This window comes from Helianthus annuus, chromosome 17 (assembly GCF_002127325.2).
Source record: "Helianthus annuus cultivar XRQ/B chromosome 17, HanXRQr2.0-SUNRISE, whole genome shotgun sequence".
Taxonomy (NCBI): domain Eukaryota; kingdom Viridiplantae; phylum Streptophyta; class Magnoliopsida; order Asterales; family Asteraceae; genus Helianthus; species Helianthus annuus.
In genome coordinates, this window is record NC_035449.2 from 117,501,770 (window position 1) to 117,524,097 (window position 22,328).

General features: G+C 41.0%; 1 protein-coding gene across 1 annotated transcript; it reads left to right on the top strand.

Annotated features, from left to right (window-relative positions):
- The first annotated feature begins 13,683 nt into the window (after positions 1–13,683).
- LOC110925931 (pyrophosphate--fructose 6-phosphate 1-phosphotransferase subunit beta) lies at positions 13,684–22,074 on the top strand. Its single transcript, XM_022169725.2, has 16 exons — positions 13,684–14,103; positions 15,593–15,748; positions 15,835–15,956; positions 17,200–17,253; positions 17,375–17,481; positions 17,595–17,700; positions 17,940–18,003; positions 18,717–18,805; positions 19,397–19,528; positions 20,128–20,298; positions 20,376–20,491; positions 20,574–20,685; positions 21,287–21,371; positions 21,504–21,548; positions 21,635–21,703; positions 21,819–22,074. The coding sequence occupies exons 1-16, from the start codon at positions 13,692–13,694 to the stop codon at positions 21,893–21,895; spliced, it is 1,917 nt and encodes a 638-aa protein (XP_022025417.2). The 5' UTR covers positions 13,684–13,691; the 3' UTR covers positions 21,896–22,074.
- The last annotated feature ends 254 nt before the right edge of the window (positions 22,075–22,328 follow it).

The window sequence follows — 22,328 nt, forward strand, 5'->3', positions numbered from 1 at the left end:
GCGGCAGTAGACCCCCCCCCCCCCCGAAGCATTTATCCGTTCGATAGAACCTCCGGACGTGCTTGATCAATTGATAATAAAGTAACTAATCTTACCGAGCAAACCAAAGGTGAATTCATTCCTCTTGAGCATGCGTCCCGGTGGTTGGGACAGTCATTGGGCATCCCTGAGAGGGATGGGTTTGGGTAAATCAATTGGGTATTCCTGAGAGGGATACGTCTTGTGGTAAATCTAGAATGTTGGATAATATACTCGTCCTATCACCTTTAAAGTCCCTCCGTGTTGTTTGGTTACCTGAGAGGTAACAAGGTATTAGTTGGTAGCGCTACTTAGGTTTGGCACCCTCACCCCGTACCTGAGAGGACGGGTGTGAACTAATGACCTAGTCATGACCAATGCTTTGATAGGAGCATTGGAGAAAGGGTAAAATAATCAGGAGCCGTCTTGTATTCGGGGTATTATCAACATTATATTCAATGGACTAAACTAAACACTTGGTAATCAACGTATTCGTAAAACTATGAACTCACCAGCATTTTCTGATACACTTGTTGCATGCTCGCAGGTCGTTAGATGTCTTGGATTGGAGCTTGCTGTCTGAAGTAGCTGGAGTGGTCATGGGTCGAACTGGAGGGATACATGTGTTGGAATTATTGATATGACACGTTGGTTTTGAAACAGTTAAACTATGATTCTTTTATTGCTTCCGCTGAACATGTTGGTTTTCATTTAAACTTATTGATGGTACTTTTCATTAATAACTGGCAATTTCATTTTTAAACCTGTTATGAGTTCAACATGATTAGTGGCTCGTTATTGGTTTGTCACACGTCTAGTGGAGTCTCCATGGGTGGTATTTTGGGGGTGTGACAGTTTGGTATCAGAGCCCCTGGTTATAGTGAACTTGGTTTTAAAACATTTTTATAAAACCAGACTATAACCGAACAGATCCGAAAACGACCATGACACTCAGCTCCAGACTGCAAGGTTCGTTTCTCGTTTACTATTGCATAGTATATCTAGTATACACTTATGTATGACATTACACGTAAATGCCCACTTGGCACTGCAGTATGAGTCCTTATGTTACCAACCCCTGTTATGTGATCTGTTGGTGTGACACCACCCTTCGCCCATTGTGATTCTTAATCCTGTAATACCCTTCGTTTGCTATTTGGATGTGGGGAACCTTTTAGCGCGAGTTAAGAGGCACTGAGATAAGCATGCAAATTGCCTTATTATTATGGGTGCACACATAATAATAATGTGGGGTGCATGTGAGTCCCAGTGAGGCTTAACAAGTGTGAAAGGGGTTCCGCTCTGTTGTCTGTTGTGAACTCAGTTGTCTGTAGAAGTCATTAGGAGGTTTGACTCCTACCTTATTTCGACTCGTAACCTTTTCCCTTTTCTTCTATAGAATCATGAGCGGACGAGGCCATGGGCGCGGCAACATCGCTATGACTCAGGCCGAATTAACTAACTTGATCAACACTCGTGTGGCTAAAGCCTTAGCGGCTTACCAGGCTGGTCAACCTGTGAATCAAAACAATCCACATGTTTGCACGTTTAAGATATTCATGGATTGTAAGCCACAGACATTCAGTGGGATTGAAGGAACTGTGGGACTCTTGCGTTGGTTTGAGAAGGCCGAATCTGTGTTTGCTATGTGTAACTGTCCCGTGGGGGACTGAGTGAAGTATGTTTCAGGCACGCTCGAGGATGGTGCCTTGACTTGGTGGAATGCCCAAGTCCAGATGTTGGGTATTGAGATGGCTAACACAACTACTTGGGATGATTTCAAGGAGTTGATGCTAGAGGAGTATTGTCCTCGGGATGAGATTCAGAAACTGGAGAACGAATACTACAACCTGAAGATGGAGGGGTCCGAGATTGAAGCATTCACGAAGAGGTCTCATGAGCTAGCAACTTTGTGCCCAAACTTATCTCGACCCCCACCTCGAAGAATTGAGTTGTATCTCAAGGGCCTAGCACCAGCCGTAAAGGGGTATGTCACTGCTGCAAACCTTAACAATCTACCTCAGATCATCCGTTTAGCACACAAGATTACCGACCAAGAGGTCGAGCGTGGATCGCTACCGCCTCGTGTTTCTGCTACTACCCCTGCTGCTACCGCTACCACACCTGCTAGTGATAACAAGCGAAAATGGAACGATGCTGACAAAGTAACCAGTGCCAGTCAATCGCAGAAAAGGGCAGACAACATTATCAACCGCAGTTTTACCCAGTCGTCTTCTGTGAATCAGAATCAGAGCAACAATTCAAATCAGGGTTCCTACGCGGGAAAGCTACCAAAGTGTAATAAGTGTATGTTCCACCATCGCGGGCCGTGCACTCGGGTATGTCACAGGTGCAACAAGGTGGGTCATATGGCTAAAGATTGTAGGGTCTGGCTCCCAAAGCCGCCGCAGCAACCACAACAACAGGAGAGGCAGCAGCCTCAACAGAATCAGGGAAATCGTAAGGGCTGTTTTCAGTGTGGTGACGAGGGCCATTTTAAGCGGGATTGCCCCTCAGCTTAATCAGAATGCTGGCAACAACAACAATACTGGGAATAACAACAATGGGAACAATGGTGGGGACGGGGCACGTGGAAGAGTATTTACTATTGGTGCTGGGGAAGCTCGCAATGATGGCAACGTTGTAACCAGTACGTTTTATGTGAACGATCTTTTTGCTTCTGTTTTATTCGACTTTGGCGCCGATTGGAGTTATGTGTCTTTGGGATTTAGTCGTCGGTTAGGGTTGAGTCCCACACCTCTTGTAGATAAGCATGTGGTAGAATTAGCCGATGGTAAACCGATTGAAGCTTCTCATGTCCTTTTTGGTAGTAAACTTGATCTCATGGGTCAAGTGTTTGACATTGACCTACTCCCCGTTACTCTTGGAAGTTTTGATGTGGTCGTTGGCATGGATTGGCTGTCTAAGCATCAAGCGGGAATCCTCTATAAAGAGAAAATCGTGCGTATCCCTCTCCCCAGTGGGGAATCCTTATCGGTTCAAGGTCATCGTAGTGGTGCCATGGTCGTCATCATCTCAGCAATGAAAGCCCAGGGGTGTCTACGAAAAGGCTACCCTGCTATTCTAGCTCTTGTCACCGATTCGCAACCTGAAGAAAGGAAGATCGAGGATCTCCCAGTTGTACGTGAGTTTCCTGACGTGTTTCCTGAAGTGTTACCTGGTTTACCCCCACATCGTCAGGTGGCATTTCAGATTGACCTTATGCCGGGAGCAGCCCCGATTGCTCGTGCTCCTTATCGTCTTGCACTAGGAGAGTTGCAGAAGCTATCGAATCAACCCCAAGAACTGTTGGATAGAGGTTTTATCCGACCCAGTTCTTCGCCGTGGGGAGACATGACTCACGACTTGGATTTGGGGGCCATGGTTTTCGCGTTGAAAATTTGGAGGCATCACCTGTACGGTACCAAATGCACCATCTACACTGACCACAGGAGCCTTCAGCATATTTTCGACCAGAAGGAATTGAATATGCGACAGCGTCGCTGGGTGGAACTGTTGAACGACTACGAATGTGCCATCAAGTATCACCCGGGTAAAGCTAACGTTGTAGCTGATGCACTTAGCTGGAAGGAAACGAAAGCTAAACGTGTGCACGCTCTACAACTCACTATTCACTCTGGTTTACCTGATCAGATTCGTTCCGCTCAGATCGAGGCATTGAAAAAAGAGAACATCAAGTCCGAATACTTGCGGGGCATGGAAAACCGACTTGTGGAGAGAGCTGACGGCCTTTATTGTTTTATGGAGCGACTGTTGGTTCCTCTGTATGGAAATCTTTGAGAACTTGTGATGGACGAAGCGCACAAGTCTCGGTATTCTGTTCACCCGGGCTCAGACAAAATGTATCAGGAACTCAGAGTTATGTATTGGTGGCCAAAGATGAAAGCTAACATCGCGACATACGTGAGTAATGTTTAACTTGTGCGAAAGTCAAGGTAGAGTATCAGAAACCCTCAGGCTTGCTTCAACAACCAGAGATACCCATGTGGAAATGGGAACAGATTGCTATGGATTTCGTCACTAGTTTACCAAGAACTCAAAACGGGAACGATGCCATTTGGGTGATCGTCGATCGTCTCACGAAATCTGCGCACTTCCTTGCGATCAAGGACACGGATAAGTTCTCACAGCTCGCAGCGGTTTATCTTAAGGAAGTGGTTTCAAGGAAGGGGTGCCAACTTCCATTATCTCAGATCGAGACCCTCGTTTCATTTCTGATTTATGGCAGTCGATGCATAAGTCGTTCGGTTCGCGTCTCGATATGAGTACTGCTTATCACCCACAGACGGATGGTCAGAGTGAGCGAACCATCCAGACACTTGAAGACATGCTGCGTGCATGTGTGATCGATTTTGGCAAAGGCTGGGAGAAACATCTACCGTTGATAGAGTTTTTGTACAACAACAGCTACCACACTAGTATTCAGGCAGCTCCGTTTGAAGCATTGTATGAGCGGAAATGCTGTTCTCCTCTCTATTGGGCTGAGGTGGGCGACAGCCAGATCACGGGTCCTGAGCTTGTACTGGAAACTTCAAAACAAGATTGTTCAGATCAGGAACCGTATGGCGGCAGCGCGTGATCGTCAGAAAAGCCATGCTGACAAGCGTAGGAAATCGTTGGAGTTCGCTGTAGGTGATCGTGTGATGTTGAAGGTTTCGCCGTGGAAGGGTGTTGTATGCTTCGGGAAGCGCGGCAAGCTTAATCCACGTTACGTTAGACCATTTAAAATCCTGGAATGGATCGGTAAAGTGTCTTATAAGCTTGAGTTACCTGTTGAGTTGGGTAATGTTCACGATGTTTTTCACGTTTCGCAATTGAAGAAGTGTTTGTCTGATGAAACACTAATTGTGCCGTTTCAAGAGCTCAAGATTGGCGACAAGTTACAGTTTGTCGAGGAACCTATAGAGATCATGGACCGGGAGGTCAAGGTGCGTAAACATAGTCGTATCCTAATTGTGAGGGTCCGTGGGAACTCAAGACGTGGACCGGAGTTCATGTGGGAGCGTGGGATCAGATGAAGCTCAAGTATCCTCAACTTTTTCCTGGTGACCAATCTAATTCTGGTACTACTGGTGAATTTCGGGACGAAATTCCTTTTCAAGTTGGGGATGATGTGGCACCCGGGGAAAATCTACAGCAATCTTGATTTCTCACTTCACTCCTCTGTGCTTACTTGTCAAATTTCGGGACGAAATTTCTTTCAAGTTGGGGATGATGTGACAACCCGAACTTTTAAGGTTAGTATCTTTTAGTCTCGCAATCCTGTTTTCCCATCATTCCTCTGTTAATACAAACTTGTTAGTTATAAAAACGAGAATAGTTGTTTGTGTGTTTCGGCCACACACACACCTAGAATATAATTGGGCCACGCTCGTTATAAATCTCTTCGGCCCACACACACAAAAGTTATCCTAGGCTGAACTGTTCGAGCCCAATCAAGGTTTATAGATTGGGCCGGCCTATGTGAGTTCTTATATATATACGCGCACACCCGAAGCCCAAATACCACACCTTTGTACACCGGACCTATGTTAGGCCTAGTAAATCCCAAGTGAATTGTGTGTTGGGGCCGGCCATTGACTTTAGAATATATACACACACATGTAAGTTACGTAACTGGATAAATCAAACCTAACAAAACCCTACCCCTCCCAAGTATGTGCGGCAGTAGCCCCCCCCCCCCTCGAAGCATTTGTCTGTTCGATAGAACCTCCGGACATGCTTGATCAATTGATAACTAAGTAACTAATCTTACCGAGCAAACCAAAGGTAAGTTCATTCCTCTTGAGCGTGCGTCCCAGTGGTTGGGACAGTCATTGGGCATCCCTGAGAGGGATGGGTTTTGGTTAATCAATTGGTTATTCCTGAGAGGAATACGTCTTATGGTAAATCTGTAATGTTGGATAATATACTCGTCCTATCACCTTTAAAGTCGCTCCGTGTTGTTTGGTTACCTGAGAGGTAACAAGGTATTAGTTGGTAGCGCTACTTAGGTTTGGCACCCTCACCCCGTACCTGAGAGGACGGGTGTGAACTAATGACCTATTCATGACCAATGCTTTGATAGGAGCATTGGAGAAAGGGCAAAATAATCAGGAGCCGTCTTGTCATTATATTCAGTGGACTAAACTAAACACTTGGCAATCAACGTTTTCGTAAAACTATGAACTCACCAGCGTTGTCTGATACATTTGTTGCATGCTCGCAGGTCGTTAGATGTCTTGGATTGGAACTTGCTGTCTGAAGTAGCTGGAGTGGTCATGGGTCGAACTGGAGGGATACATGTGTTGGAATTATTGATATGACACGTTGGTTTTGAAACAGTTAAACTATGATTTCTTTTATTGCTTCCGTTGAACATGTTGGTTTTCATTTAAACTTATTGATGGTACTTTTCATTAATAATTGGCAATTTCATTTTTAAACTTGTTATGAGTTCAACATGATTAGTGGCTCGTTATTGGTTTGTCACACGTCTAGTGGAGTCTCCATGGGTGGTATTTTGAGGGTGTGACAGTTTGGTATCAGAGCCACTGGTTATAGTGAACTTGGTTTTAAAACGTTTTTATAAAACCAGACTATAACCGAACAGATCCGAAATCGACCATGACACTCAGCTCCAGACTGCAAGGTTCGTTTCTCGTTTACTATTGCATAGTATATCTAGTATACACTTATGTATGACATTACATGTGAATGCACACTTGGCACTACAGTATGAGTCCTTATGTTACCAACCCCTGTTATGTGATCTGTTGGTGTGACACCACCCTTCGCCCATTGTGATTCTTAATCCTGTAATACCCTTCGTTTGCTATTTGGATGTGGGGAAACTTTTAGCGCGAGTTAAGAGGCACTGAGATAAGCATGCAAATTTCCTTATTATTATGGGTGCACACATAAAAATAATGTGGGGTGCATGTGAGTCCTAGTGAGGCTTAACAAGTGTGAAAGGGGTTCCGCTCTGTTGTCTGTTGTGAACTCAGTTGTCTGTAGAAGTCATTAGGAGGTTTGACTCCTACCTTATTTCGACTCGTAACCTTTTCCCTTTTCTTCTATAGAATCATGAGCGGACGAGGCCATGGACGCGGCAACATCGCTATGACTCAGGCCGAATTAACTAACTTGATCAACACACGTGTGGCTGAAGCCCTAGCGGCTTACCAGGCTGGTCAACCTGCGAATCAAAACAATCCACCTGTTTGCACGTTTAAGACATTCATGGATTGAAAGCCACAGACATTCAGTGGGATCGAAGGAGCTGTGGGACTCTTGCGTTGGTTTGAGAAGGCCGAATCTGTGTTTGCTATTTGTAACTGTCCCGTGGGGGACCGAGTGAAGTATGTTTCAAGCACGCTCGAGGATGGTGCCTTGACTTGGTGGAATGCCCAAGTCCAGATGTTGGGTATTAAGATGGCTAACGCAACTACTTGGGATGATTTCAAGGAGTTGATGCGAGAGGAGTACTGTCCTCGGGATGAGATTCAGAAACTGGAGAACGAATACTACAACCTGAAGATGGAGGGGTCCGAGATTGAAGCATTCACGAAGAGGTCTCATGAGCTAGCAACTTTGTGCCCAAACTTATCTCGACCCCCACCTCGAAGAATTGAGTTGCATCTAAAGGGCCTAGCACCAGCCGTAAAGGGGTATGTCACTGCTGCAAACCTTAACAATCTACCTCAGATCATCCGTTTAGCACACAAGATTACCGACCAAGAGATCGAGCGTGGATCGCTACCGCCTCGTGTTTCTGCTACTACCCCTGCTGCTACCGCTACCACACCTGCTAGTGATAACAAGCGAAAATGGAACAATGCTGACAAAGTAACCAGTGCCAGTCAATCGCAGAAAAGGGCAGACAACAGTATCAACCGCAGTTTTAGCCAGTCGTCTTCTGTGAATCAGAATCAGAGCAACAATTCAAATCAGGGTTCCTACGCGGGAAAGCTACCAAAGTGTAATAAGTGTATGTTCCACCATCACGGGTCGTGCACTCGGGTATGTCACATGTGCAACAAGGTGGGTCATATGGCTAAAGATTGTAGGGTCTGGCTCCCAAAGCCGCCGCAGCAACCGCAGCAACAGGAGAGGCAGCTGCCTCAACAGAATCAGGGAAATCGTAAGGGTTGTTTTCAGTGTGGTGATGAGGGCCATTTTAAGCGGGATTGCCCTCAGCTTAATCAGAATACTGGCAACAACAAGAATACTGGGAATAACAACAATGGGAACAATGGTGGGGACGGGGCACGTGGAAGAGTATTTACTATTGGTGCTGGGGAAGCACGCAATGATGGCAACGTTGTGACCGGTACGTTTTATGTGAACAATCTTTTTGCTTCTGTTTTATTCCACTTTGGCGCCAATTGGAGTTATGTGTCTTTGGGATTTAGTCGTCGGTTAGGGTTGAGTCCCACACCTCTTGTAGATAGGCATGTGGTAGAATTAGCCGATGGTAAACCGATTGAAGCTTCTCATGTCCTTTTTGGTAGTAAACTTGATCTCATGGGTCAAGTGTTCGAGATTGACCTACTCCCCGTTACTCTTGGAAGTTTTGATGTGGTCGTTGGCATGGATTGGCTGTCTAAGCATCAAGCAGGAATCCTCTATAAAGAGAAAATCGTGCGTATCCCTCTCCCTAGTGGGAAATCCTTTTCGGTTCAAGGTCATCGTAGTGGTGCCATGGTCGGCATCATCTCAGCAATGAAAGCCCACAGGTGTCTACGAAAAGGCTACCCTGCTATTCTAGCTCTTGTCACCGATTCGCAACATGAAGAAAGGAAGATCGAGGATCTCCCAGTTGTACGTGAGTTTCCTGACGTGTTTCCTGAAGAGTTACCTGGTTTACCCCCACATCGTCAGGTGGAATTTCAGATTGACCTTATGCCGGGAGCAGCCCGATTGCTCGTGCTCCTTATTGTCTTGCACCAGTAGAGTTGCAAGAGCTATCGAATCAACCCCAAGAACTGTTGGATAGAGGTTTTATCCGACCCAGTTCTTCGCCGTGGGGAGACACGACTCACGACTTGGAGTTGGGGGCCGTGGTTTTCGCGTTGAAAATTTGGAGGCATTACCTGTACGGTACCAAATGCACCATCTACACCGACCAAAGGAGCCTTCAGCATATTTTCGACCAGAAGGAATTGAATATGCGACAGCGTCGCTGGGTGGAACTGTTGAACGACTACGAAAAGTATCACCCGGCTAAAGCTAACGTTGTAGCTGATGCACTTAGCCGGAAGGAAACGAAAGCTAAACGTGTGCACGCTCTACAACTCACTATTCACTCTGGTTTACCTGATCAGATTCGTTCCGCTCAGATCGAGGCATTGAAGAAAGAGAACATCAAGGCCGAATACTTGCGGGGCATGGAAAAACGACTTGTGGAGAGATCTGACGGCCTTTATTATTTTATGGAGCGAGTGTAGGTTCCTCTGTATGGCAATCTTCAAGAACTTGTGATGGACGAAGCGCACAAGTCTCGGTATTCTGTTCACCCGGGCTCAGACAAAATGTATCAGGAACTCAGAGTTATGTATTGGTGGCCAAAGATGAAAGCTAACATCGCGACGTACGTGAGTAACATTTAACTTGTGCGAAAGTCAAGGTAGAGTATCAGAAACCCTCAGGCTTGCTTCAACAACCAGAGATACCCATGTGGAAATGGGAACGGATTGCCATGGATTTCGTCACTGGTTTACCAAGAACTCAAAACGGGAACGATGCCATTTGGGTGATCGTCGATCGTCTCACGAAATCTGCGCACTTCCTTGCGATCAAGGACACGGATAAGTTCTCACAGCTCGCAGCGGTTTATCTTAAGGAAGTGGTTTCAAGGCACGGGGTGCCAACTTCCATTATCTCAGATCGAGACCCTCGTTTCATTTCTGATTTATGGCAGTCGATGCATAAGTCGTTCGGTTCACATCTCGATATGAGTACTGCTTATCACCCACAGACGGATGGTCAGAGTGAGCGAACCATCCAGACACTTGAAGACATGTTGCGTGCATGTGTGATCGATTTTGGCAAAGGCTGGGAGAAACATCTACCGTTGATAGAGTTTTCGTACAACAACAGCTACCACACTAGTATTCAGGCAGCTCCGTTCGAAGCATTGTACGGGCAGAAATGTCGTTCTCCTCTCTGTTGGGCTGAGGTGGGCAACAGCCAGATCACGGATCCTGAGCTTGTACTGGAAACTTCAAAACAAGATTGTTCAGATCAGGAACCGTATGGCGGCAGCGCGTGATCGTCAGAAAAGCTACGCTGACAAGCGTAGGAAACCGTTGGAGTTCGCTGTAGGTGATCGTGTGATGTTGAAGGTTTCGCCTTGGAAGGGTGTTGTACGCTTCGGGAAGCGCGGCAAGCTTAATCCATGTTACGTTGGGCCATTTAAAATCCTGGAACTGATCGGTAAAGTGTCTTATAAGCTTAAGTTACCTGCTAAGTTAGGTAATGTTCACGATGTTTTTCACATTTCACAATTGAAGAAGTGTTTGTCTGATGAAACACCAATTGTGTCGTTTCAAGAGCTCAAGATTGACGACAAGTTACAGTTGTCGAGGAACCTATAGAGATCTTGGACCGGGAGGTCAAGGTGCGTAAACATAGTCGTATCCCAATTGTGAGGGTCCGTTGGAACTCAAGACGTGGACCGGAGTTCACGTGGGAGCGCGAGGATCAGATGAAGCTCAAGTATCCTTAACTTTTTCCTGATGACCAATCTAATTCTGGTACTACTGGTGAATTTCGGGACGAAATTCCTTTTCAAGTTGGGGATGATGTGGCACCCGGGGAAAATCTACAGCAATCTTAATTTCTCACTTCACTCCTCTGTACTTACTTGTCAAATTTTGGGACGAAATTTCTTTCAAGTTGGGGATGATGTGACAACCCGAACTTTTGAGGTTAGTATCTTTTAGTCTCGCGATCCTGTTGTCCCATCATTCCTCTGTTATTACAAACTTGTTAGTTCTAAAAACGAGAATAGTTGTTTGTGTGTTTCGGCCGCACACACACCTAGAATATAATTGGGCCACGCTCGTTATAAATCTCTTCGACCCACACACACACGAGTTATCCTAGGCTGAACTGTTCGAGCCCAATCAAGGTTTATAGATTGGGCCGGCCTATGTGAGTTCTTATATATATACGCGCGCACCCGAAGCCCAATTACCACACCTTTGTACACCGGACCTATGTTGGGCCTGGTAGAGCCCAAGTGAATTGTGTGTTGGGGCCGGCCATTAATAATTGGCAATTTCATTTTTAAACTTGTTATGAGTTCAACATGATTAGTGGCTCGTTATTGGTTTGTCACACGTCTAGTGGGGTCTCCATGGGTGGTATTTTGGTGGTGTGACATTTCTACCCTCCATAAACAATCCACTAACAACTTAAATTCTGATTACACATTTATGATAACACACCTTGATCTAACATGATCAATTAACATAGATTAAAGGGATATACTTTGAATAGAAGAACAAAAAGTTGCAATCTTTCTCTGAAATCAATTGGTGTTGAAAAGATCACATAAACTATTAGACGCAGATCTAACAAAAGCCGATAAACACAATTAACAACGGAATAATGTGAAGCGATTATAATAGGATCTGATGTAAGTTGTTGTTACCCTAAGGGGAGTATCACTGGCCGAATCTCGACTGGCTGGCGAGAGAAATCCATAGAAGAAAGAGAGGTCGAAGACTTAGGGAGAGCACTACCAAAGGAAAAAGGGTGGGGAAAAATTGGAACCAAGGATCGAACCTGTGTGTAAGAACTCTTGAATAAGACAGAAAACCACTACACCAAATGCACACCGCATTAAATCCTTGGCGGTGGAGGACCTACGTTCACCCTTAGTGCTCTCCCATCAAGCTCCTGCAAGTTTCCAGAGGTTCAAAACTCAAATACAAAATCTAAATAAAGTTCGCTTGGCATGCATTAAACAATCCTAAAAGTGATAAAGCTTTCAACTTTTTATATCCTAATTGAACTTTATTCGAACTTACATATCGGTTGAATTTATGAACAACTTACTCGACTGATGACATTGTAACAAAGCCAAAACCTTTGCTTCTTCCACTAACTTTGTCATATATAACCTGCATAAAGTAATTTTTTAGTACACATGCTAATTGATGAATGCTCTTTGCTACTAAGGAATTGAATTGTGTTGATTATTATCTACAAGAAAGTATACTCTAATACATGTTGTTTTCTGAAGTTAATTCAAATTTAGATCAAAGTAGCACAAAACTTGCAATGAAAATACATCTAATTAGATCAGATTAACACAAAAATGCATCAAATTTAAAATTAAAGCATTAGGAATAATACATAAAATCGACAAGAAAAATATTTGAAAACTTCTGTTTCATAGAAATGTATAGAAGTTTTATCATTATAAAAAGTATATTTGGCCTAACATCATAGTGCCCTATCTAAACATCTCAAAATACCACTGGTAACAGTCATCATTGTTTACCAATTCCGGCACAAATGTTAACATCTACGTTTGCTAAAAGTAAGGGTTTTAAAAGTTTACCTCGTCAATGATACTCGTCGGATTATGTTTGTGTCATCTTCGGCACTAATCGTTACAACCACCGTCGTTGTTCACCGGATTTTGGTCGGAGTTCTAGAGTAACCCTAAACAACTTCAACCACTAGAATAGAGATCGATTTAAATAATTATGGGACATGCAATCGAATCGACGCTTACCGGAATATTGTCGGGATCTAGATCGGAAAACACCTCGCCGGAATACGAAGCCAACAAACGACAGTCGTCACTCCGTCACTCCTCTGTCAAAACCCGAACACTTCCACCGTTGTACATCAACCCAAATCGCTACCACCACTGGGCTCGCGGGACCGTCGGTTGTGGTCGTTGCTAGGTCCAACAACCGGAACCCTAGAGCCACCACCTCTCTTTGTCCAAAACCCTTTCTTATGCTCGAGCTTTCTTCTTATACCCATATCGTCGCTGGTTGCTCACCACCACAAAACATCATCTCCCGCTTATGTACTTTGTCTTTCTCGTGATGAATGCCACCAACACCAGCTCGCCACCACCCCCAGTGTAGATAGGGTGATAGGTTTTCACAGGAAAAACGACAATGTTGGTGGTGTTCTGAAAGGCTTGCTGTGTGTGTCTTAAGAGAGGGTTTTGAAGGAGAGAGCGGCCAGAAAAGCGACAATGTTTGTGGTGTTCTGAAAGACCTACTGTGTTATTATATATAATGTTGACGGAGACTTCAAAACACATTTAAAACACTATACCCTTTGCTAATGAGTCCTAGATCAATTGGTTTAAGAGGAGGTAATCTCATGACCTTTTAATGTGGAAGTCATGAGTTAGAGTCTCACTTGGTGCAATTTTCTTGCAATTTATTTTAGGTGGGCCAGAGGTTTTACCACAGTGGGCATTCGGACGGAGGGTTTCCTCTGAATTGATGGGCAGGCTTGGTTACCGACGGAGGGTTTTCTCTGAATTGATGGGCGGGCTTGGTTACCAGCGCTGTCTGCGTACGTAGGGCATGAATGACCTTTCGCCAATAAACTTACCCAGATAGCCGGGCTCTCTCTGCGTATGTAGGACATGGATGACCTTTCGCCAATAAGCTTAGTCGGATAGGGCTTCAATGTTATTAGTTGGCCGTTACAGAAAAGAAAAAACACCATACCCTTCAAGCTCTAGAATATTCCAAACGATACCCTCCCATTCTCCCAAGATTTTCGTTGTTGACGGAGACTCCAAAACACATTTTCCCCCTTTTCCAACCAACTCCAACTCATATCACTCACTCACTCAAAACAACCACTTTTCCGCTTTCATCTCCTTCCGATCCTCTTCATCCACAATGGCACCACCTTCTCTGGTATCCAACGGCGGAGATCTAGCAGTCAGAAAGTCTCCGGCTATCAGCCGCGTGTCTTCAGTCTACAGCGAAGTGCAGAACAGCCGTCTCGGTCATCCGCTTGCTCTGCCGTCCGTTTTCCAAACGCCGTTCAAAGTCGTCGATGGTCCTCCTAGCTCCGCTGCCGGAAATCCAGGTATAATTTGCTATAGTTGTTCTGGTTTTTGTATACGATTTGTATATGCACGATTAGTGATGGATTATATTGTGTTATTGTTGCTGTTTAGATAGTTGTGGTTTAAGGCCATGTTTGGCTTAGCTTTTCAAAACAACTTGGTAACTTTTTGGAAAAGTTAGTTAATAAGTCAGAGTGACTTATTGAAATTTCCCCTCACAAAGTCAATAGTCACCATAATAAGCAATCCCAAATACCCCCTAAGTTATTTTATTATTTAAATTTATGTGATATGTAGTTACATTTAGATTTGTTATGTAAATGGATGATGCTAGATCTACGGGATTGAAGACTGTTATTAGTGATGGAGATATGTGGAGTTTTGTTGAATTTGTATGACGGATTGTAGTGTGTTATTGTTGTTGTTTAGATGGTTGCTGTTTAGGATATTTTAATTGAATTTATGCAGTTTGTAGTTAGATTTATATTTAGTTTTTTTTGTTTGTATCAAATAGAATGATAATGTTAGATCTGCGGAAGTGAAGACGGTTTTAAGGTGATGTTTATATACTTGGTTAGTGATGGAGATATTTAGAGTTTTATTGGATTTGTGTGATGAATTACGTTGTGTTATTGTTGTTCAGACTCAAGGTAGTTGCTATATAGTTTGTAGTTAGGTTTAGATCCTCTATTTCATGTAGAAGGATAATTAGTTCTACGAGATCGTAGAAGAATGATATTTGGAATTTTAGTGTTTTTTGTTTCAACTTTCAATCACCGAATTTTTTGATGTTCTTCAATTGCGTTTGGTCGTTCTTTTTTTACACTATCAGTTCGCATAAGGGGACACAAATTATGTTTGTTTTTGTTTTTCCTTTTTGTAAATATCTGGAATGAGGAGAAAATAGGTTTGCAAATTTAGAGGCTAGAACTTTGATCTACTTGAAGTTCTGGTTTGTCGAGTTATTTGAATCGTACATCTGATTTTTGAAGTTTGTTTAGATAACGATTCGAAAAAACGTGTCAAATTCGAGTATTTGATTTCGGTTCGAACTCGAGTTATTTCGATACGAGTTACTATAAAAAATGTAGTGAACTTACAGTATCCTCTTGACTTTTAAAAACTTGTTTAAACAAGAATTTGAAACTAATAAAACGTTAAATGACTAAAATCCAAACTGCAACATTTGAAATATAGATTAGTCAAATGATTGAAAAGTTCAAATTTAGTAGCAACATCCAGGTTCGTAAATTCATATATGAAAAAGATGATGGGCTTTTACTAGAAGCCTAATAAGATTGATTTAGAATTTCATGTTTATAAAGTTACATATTTTTAATGAAATTAAAACTATCTTTAATTTGAATTTGAATATTCGAATTGGTTGCTAATACGATTTGAAATTCGAAACTGAATATGAGATTCTAGTGAATTTCGAGTCCGATTGGAATATAGAACTTCTGTAAGAAGTATTTTTAGTTAACATTTTGTTGGATTATACTTGTGTAGATGAGATTGCAAAACTTTTTCCATCCCTATTTGGACAACCATCAGCATCATTGCAGCCGAGCGAATCAAATGATCCCGGATCAGCGTTGAAGATAGGTGTGGTTTTGTCAGGAGGACAAGCTCCAGGAGGACACAATGTTATATCTGGGATGTTTGGTTAGTATTCCATCATTGATTTTTAAGAGATATATATGTTATCTGAATTTAATAAGTGCTCAACTTGTTTTCTCTACCCATTGTAGATTACTTGCAGGAGCGATGCAAAGGAAGTACATTATATGGGTTCAAGGGTGGACCGGCTGGGATCATGAAGGGAAAATACGTGGTTTTAACCCCAGAGTATATTTATCCATACAGAAATCAGGTACAAATATTGTTCAGTATACATAAGCTTTTACTTCTGCACAAATTTTAAGGCCTTGCATTGGCAACGTAGCGGATGAATCCACATTATCTGATAATCATGTGGAGTTAAATGTTGTCTTTTCTTACAGTTGAAAATCTTGTATTATGACATCTACGATACCTGAGGAACTAGAAAATATTAAATATCAGACAAGGAAAGTAAATTTAGAAAAATGAGCGAAGTACAATAACTTTTTCATCATTCATACAAAGTTCATATTATTGTTTCCTTTTTCACAACAAAGTTAGTTACATACAATTTTTAGATATATGTGTGTACTCTAATTTAGGGTTTGTAAACGAACCGAATGAACACGAACAAGACCTTGTTTGTGTTTATTTGTTTACGAACTGTTCATGAAGACTTACCGAACAGGATTTTATGTTCGTGTTCGTTCGCAAAAGGAAATGAACGTGTTCGTTTGTTAATTTAAAGTAACGAATGCAAACGAACGTTCATAAACACAAATGAGCACAAACTAATGTTAATGAACATAAATGAAAATAAACAAACACAAAAAAGCATTCATGAACATAATATACAATACCCTGATACTTATTAAATATTTTATTTGTCAGAATTTTGAAGTAATTAAATAAAATATAAAAATTAAATACACTAATAAACTATCGAACATAAATAAACGAATGTGCCCTCTGTTCATGTTCACTCATTTAGCTAAACGAACGAAATGTCTTGTACGTGTTCATTCATTTATTAAACGAACGAACACAAACGACCTTCCTGCCGAACGGTTCATAAACTGTTCATGGAACATTCGGTTCGTTTGCAGCCCAGCCCTACTCTAATTCACAATAAAAGCTAGCCGTGGTTCATTTATTGGTCAACTGGTTGCTGGCTAATTGGCCATCTAACAGCAATACAGTAGATATATAACCCTTGCATAGTCTATCCGTTCATTAGTAGTTACTGATACAAAATAGGTTAAATATTTTTCAACCGTTGTCTCACTGCATTGACAGCTAAAGGTTGCTAATTCAATATTGGTTCACATGCATTTTTAGCTTCTTTACATAATACATATGTTACAGAGAAAATGTATGTAATGACTTATCTGAGTGCAGAAGTATTTAATTTCGCATTTGAATGGATCAAAAATCATATTTTCAGATGCTTATTATGCAGTTAATAGTATTAAATATTTCTACAAGTTGCTAACTCTCTTAGATCACTGCATCAGGGAGGATTTGATATGATCTGTAGTGGGCGGGACAAGATTGAGACTCCAGAACAGGTTTTCATTTTATTTTACCGCCCAGTTACCTTGTTGCTGATTATGATTTATGAAGAACTTATAGTTAATATTAATAAGCAAACATACTGATCAACGTCGTGTATGCACTGGATCTCTCCAGTTTAAGCAAGCTGAAGACACAGCAGCCAAGCTTGATCTCGATGGTCTTGTTGTTATTGGTGGAGATGATTCAAACACAAATGCTTGCCTTCTTGCTGAATATTTTAGGTGACTTATTTACGATAATGTATTTTTAGTGCTTGCAGTTTGATGCATGTAGTGGTGTACTGTTATATGAAAGTTATGGTTTTGTTGTCTTTGTTAATCACTCCATCTCACAGGAGTAAGAACTTGAAGACTCGAGTTATTGGATGCCCAAAGACCATTGACGGGGACTTGAAATGTAAAGAGGTTCCTACAAGTTTTGGTTTTGACACTGCGTGTAAGGTAATTTCTGTTATGTCCTTAAGTCTCTTAATCATCATTTAATTTCAGCGCTTTTCTATTTTACCAATTACCATATGGTTAGAAATGTGAATTAACCAAACAGCATTTGCTTCTCTATCTCACTCTAGAAAAAAATCTAAATAGAACTTTGGAGATCAAACTGTGTTTGAAGTGAGGTCTTTATGTTTTGTTTGCTTTCACAAATGATAAATATTGTTCCTTCTATTCGAATTTTTCAGATCTATGCTGAACAGATTGGAAATGTTATGATAGATGCTCGTTCAACAGGAAAATATTATCACTGTAAGCTTATTGGCCTTTATCTTTACCTTGGCTTTAACGTCGTGTGGCGATCCAATGCATTTTGGTCCCGAAAGCCGATGCATGATGTGCAATGGTCAAATTTGTTCAAATATGTAAACACTAAAATAATACTAAAAAGTTATTTACAGGTAAAATATTAACTTGTTCACCTTTAAACAATAAAATGTAAGATATTCTCATCATCTACAGTTATATTTGTTCAATGAATGGTCAAATTTGTTCAAATATGTAAACCTGTTGCTCAATCAATGGTCAGATTGTACAATCAGAATTGAAAATTTTAGATTGCAATCATGAACCAATTTGTTCAAATACTGGTCAACTGCATAAGACGCTGCATCAGACCACATCTTGTGATATGCGCATCATGAAATCGCATCGTCCCATACGATCTCATCACTGTATCACACTATCATGTGACGCGTGCTTTTTAAAACCAAGATCTTTGCTAAAAATACCTGATTTGCGCATTATGCGCTCGTGATGCGCACATGTATAAACCAAGATCTTTACTAAACTTACAAGCATCATCGGTTACATGATAGTTTGCCTGACTTTAGTCAACCTTTGACTAAAGAACACAATAATAGATGTTCTTCTGGCCAATGCATACTGCTTTATATTAAAATATGCTATGTGTACAATTCTAGCTTTAAAGCATGCATGGTTGGTGATGAAAAGTTTTTATGCAGTTGTAAGGCTGATGGGGCGAGCTGCTTCCCACATTACTTTGGAGTGTGCTTTACAAACTCATCCAAACATCACTCTTATCGGAGAGGAGGTAGCTGACACGTGTGCAGTAGCACCATATTCATACGGTTTCCCTGATAATTTTGCTAGAAGTTGGACAAAAATTCGGTCAATTTGGGATTTTTTGTAAATCTTTTTGGGTGAAGCGACATATGCAAACGGGTCCAAACTGGCTAAAAGACTAAAGAACACTTCAGAACTTGCGGGTCAAATGAGTTATTTTTAGCCGCCAACACCTTTTTTTATCTTTGAGTTTTATAAATGATTACCGAGTTACAGTATTAACGCGATGACAAGAATCATAAAAACTTTTAAAATTTCGGTACAAACTATACGAGAGAGGTGGTATTGTGGTAACTTGATAGCATTTAAAATTTATGATCCGTTTCATCGCCTTTGTAATCAACTCAATACTTTAAATGCTACAATTTATTATTTTAATGACAAATAATGGATTTAAAATTTACATTTAGTGTATCGGTTATTGTGAAACTCATAAGAAGATGAAAAAAAAAACTAGCAGAATAACATGGCCAGGACTGAACACGCTTGTCCTGTTATTTATGTATGGCTGCCTATTATGTCACCTCTAATTTTTTTTCGTCATCTCAACTTACTGTAGGTTGCCGCTCAGAAGCTGACACTGAAAAAGGTTACAAATTACATAGCAGATGTAATTTGTAAACGAGCAGATCTTGGTTATAACTATGGTGTGATATTGATACCTGAAGGACTTATTGATTTCATTCCTGAGGTAAGGCATTAATGCCTACTTGTAATGGAATTATTTCTATGTGTGTATAGTTATATTTAGGGCTGTGAATTTCCAACACGACAGAACCTAACACAAAATTCACAGGTTTAGATTTAGTCTAAAAGGTTCGGGTCATTTTCGGTTAAAACCCCCGAACACGTTTGGCCAAACGGGTTGTGTTTGGGTTGATTAGTTTATTCTTTAATTTAATTACAAATATGTTTTGTGTAGTAACTTAAACTGATTAAGTATTTTATGCCAAAATCTAAAAGATAAAAGAGAAACGAGAATCAAGTTTATAGTTTAAACATAATGTATTATACATTTGTACATTTTGTTGTAAATTTGTATATAGAGCATTCATAGGCAAAATAAAATAAAATAAAATAAAATAAAATAGAATAAAATAAAATGCAAATTACAGGTTAAACAGGCCTTGTTTATGTCAACCTGTGAAAACTTGTGTCGTGTATGCATTCTACATGATTTCTGGCTTGTGTCGGGTTTCGGCCTGCCAACCCGCGAACACTACCCTATTAACGCCCTTAATGTCATGTCATTAGTTTGTCCGGAAAATCACTAGTTGGGACTATATGTAGGTGCAACAACTTATTGCTGAACTAAATGAAATTCTGGCTCACGAAACCGTAGACGAGAGTGGACTTTGGAAACAGAAACTTGTTCCTCAGTCTTTGCAGCTTTTTGAGTTGCTTCCTTCAGCAATTCAAGATCAATTGTTGCTTGAAAGAGATCCCCATGGAAACGTCCAGGTATTTAATATTTATCACTGTGATTAACTAGTTTTATTATTTTGGGATTCTGATATGAACATGTAATTTACCTTTAGGTTGCCAAAATAGAAACCGAGAAAATGCTTATTCAAATGGTTGAAGTTGAATTAGAGCAAAGGAAGCAAGTAGGTCAATATACACAGCATTTTAAAGGGCAATCCCACTTTTTCGGGTACTGGGTTTTGTTTTTGAGTTGATTTTTTTAATGTATATAAAAATATGATGATAGTATAATTCTGGATGTTGATACTCAGATATGAAGGAAGATGTGGTCTGCCCTCAAACTTTGATTCTTCATACTGCTACGCGTTGGGTTATGGTGCTGGGGCTCTACTTCAGAGTGGAAAAACTGGATTAATATCATCGGTCAGTGTCTGCAAATGTTTTTTTTTATGCTTGCCAATGTAGGTAATAGTAGGTGTACATGTCATTATTAAAGTTGAGGGGCTAAAGTTGTGTTAGTTAAGGGGCTAAACATGTCATTATTAAAGTTGAGGGGCTAAACATGTCATTTATTAAAGCTGAGGGACAATAGTATAGTTGTTTATTATTAAGGGGCTAAAGTTGTTTGATGTGGTTAAGGGGCTAAACATGCTATTATTAAAGTTGAGGGGCTAAAGTTGTTTTAGTTAAAGGGCTAAACATGTTGTTACTAAAGTTTGGGGCTAAACATGTCATTATTAAAGTTGAGGGGCTAGAGTTGGTTAATGCCAAAGTTGAGGGGCCAAAGGTGGTTGATGGGACAAAATACCATATATATAGTATATATAATATAATGGGTGAGGGAGGGTGAATCTAGTCTCTACTCATCTAACAATGCCCTTTTACGCTTACCTGTTTGACCCGTTAGATGTAAAATATATAGCTTGGATCAACTCGTTCATAAGTAAATGAGTGTAAAACTGCCACCTCTACTTGATATAAAACATTAGTTTTTTTTTTTTTTTTTTTGTTATAACATGTGAAGGTCGGGAGTTTGGCCGCGCCGGTTGCAGAATGGACGGTTGGAGGAACTCCATTGACGTCTTTGATGGATGTAGAGAGGAGACATGGTAAGCCAACACCCTCCTTAATTTTTCGTTTAAATATTGTAGCTTATACGGGTTTTAACTGCATACCGAGTCCCGACGTTCCATATAAATAAATATTTGTAATAAGGTTTTGATATTCACATATTTTTGCAGGTAAATTCAAGCCTGTGATAAAGAAGGCAATGGTTGAGCTTGATGGTGAGTTTCTTAATTTGCTTTACTTTCCCGTCCTCGGATTCATTCATCTGCCATAAATTACTAACCCTAAATACTAATAATTCAAGGTGCACCGTTCAAGAAATTTGCATCGAAGCGAGAGGAGTGGGCCCTCCAAAACCGATATATTAGTCCGGGTACATACTTCCCCTCATATGAGCGTGTGTTTGTGGATCGAGAATCAAATACACGTGATGAAACAGTATGTAAAGCCTGAATTTTATTATATTTCATGAATCATATTTTTTTCAGGTCCCATTCAGTTTACGGGCCCGGTCGCTAACATCTCTAACCATACCTTGTTGTTGGAGCTTGGAGTTCAAGTGTAGGTACATCCATGAACCATTACTCTTTCTAATTATTTCAGAAACAACGTATTTAGTCAACATATTGGACCAGAGTGTTTTGGTATGATCTTGTTATCAGACTATTTGGATTTCTGCAACTTTTTGAACCCAATACCTGGTTACATTTTCCCCTTGGGTATTAGATTTTTTTTTTTTTTGTTTCTTACCGGTAGGCTTTGCATCATTCCTACAGACTTGTCTAGGGTTAGAAACCTGCGTTCGGAAAATCAGCAAGTAACGTTTAATACCCGCACCTTCAACCTACATACTTGGACAATCATGAGCTTCTTTTACCAAGCTGGGATGGATTTGGAGTCTAAATTACAGCTCACTTGTTAAAACAAGTACGGGCATGAGCTTCTTTTACCAAGCTTAATTAGTCTCACATTTTTAACGAGCATATTATTTAAATAAA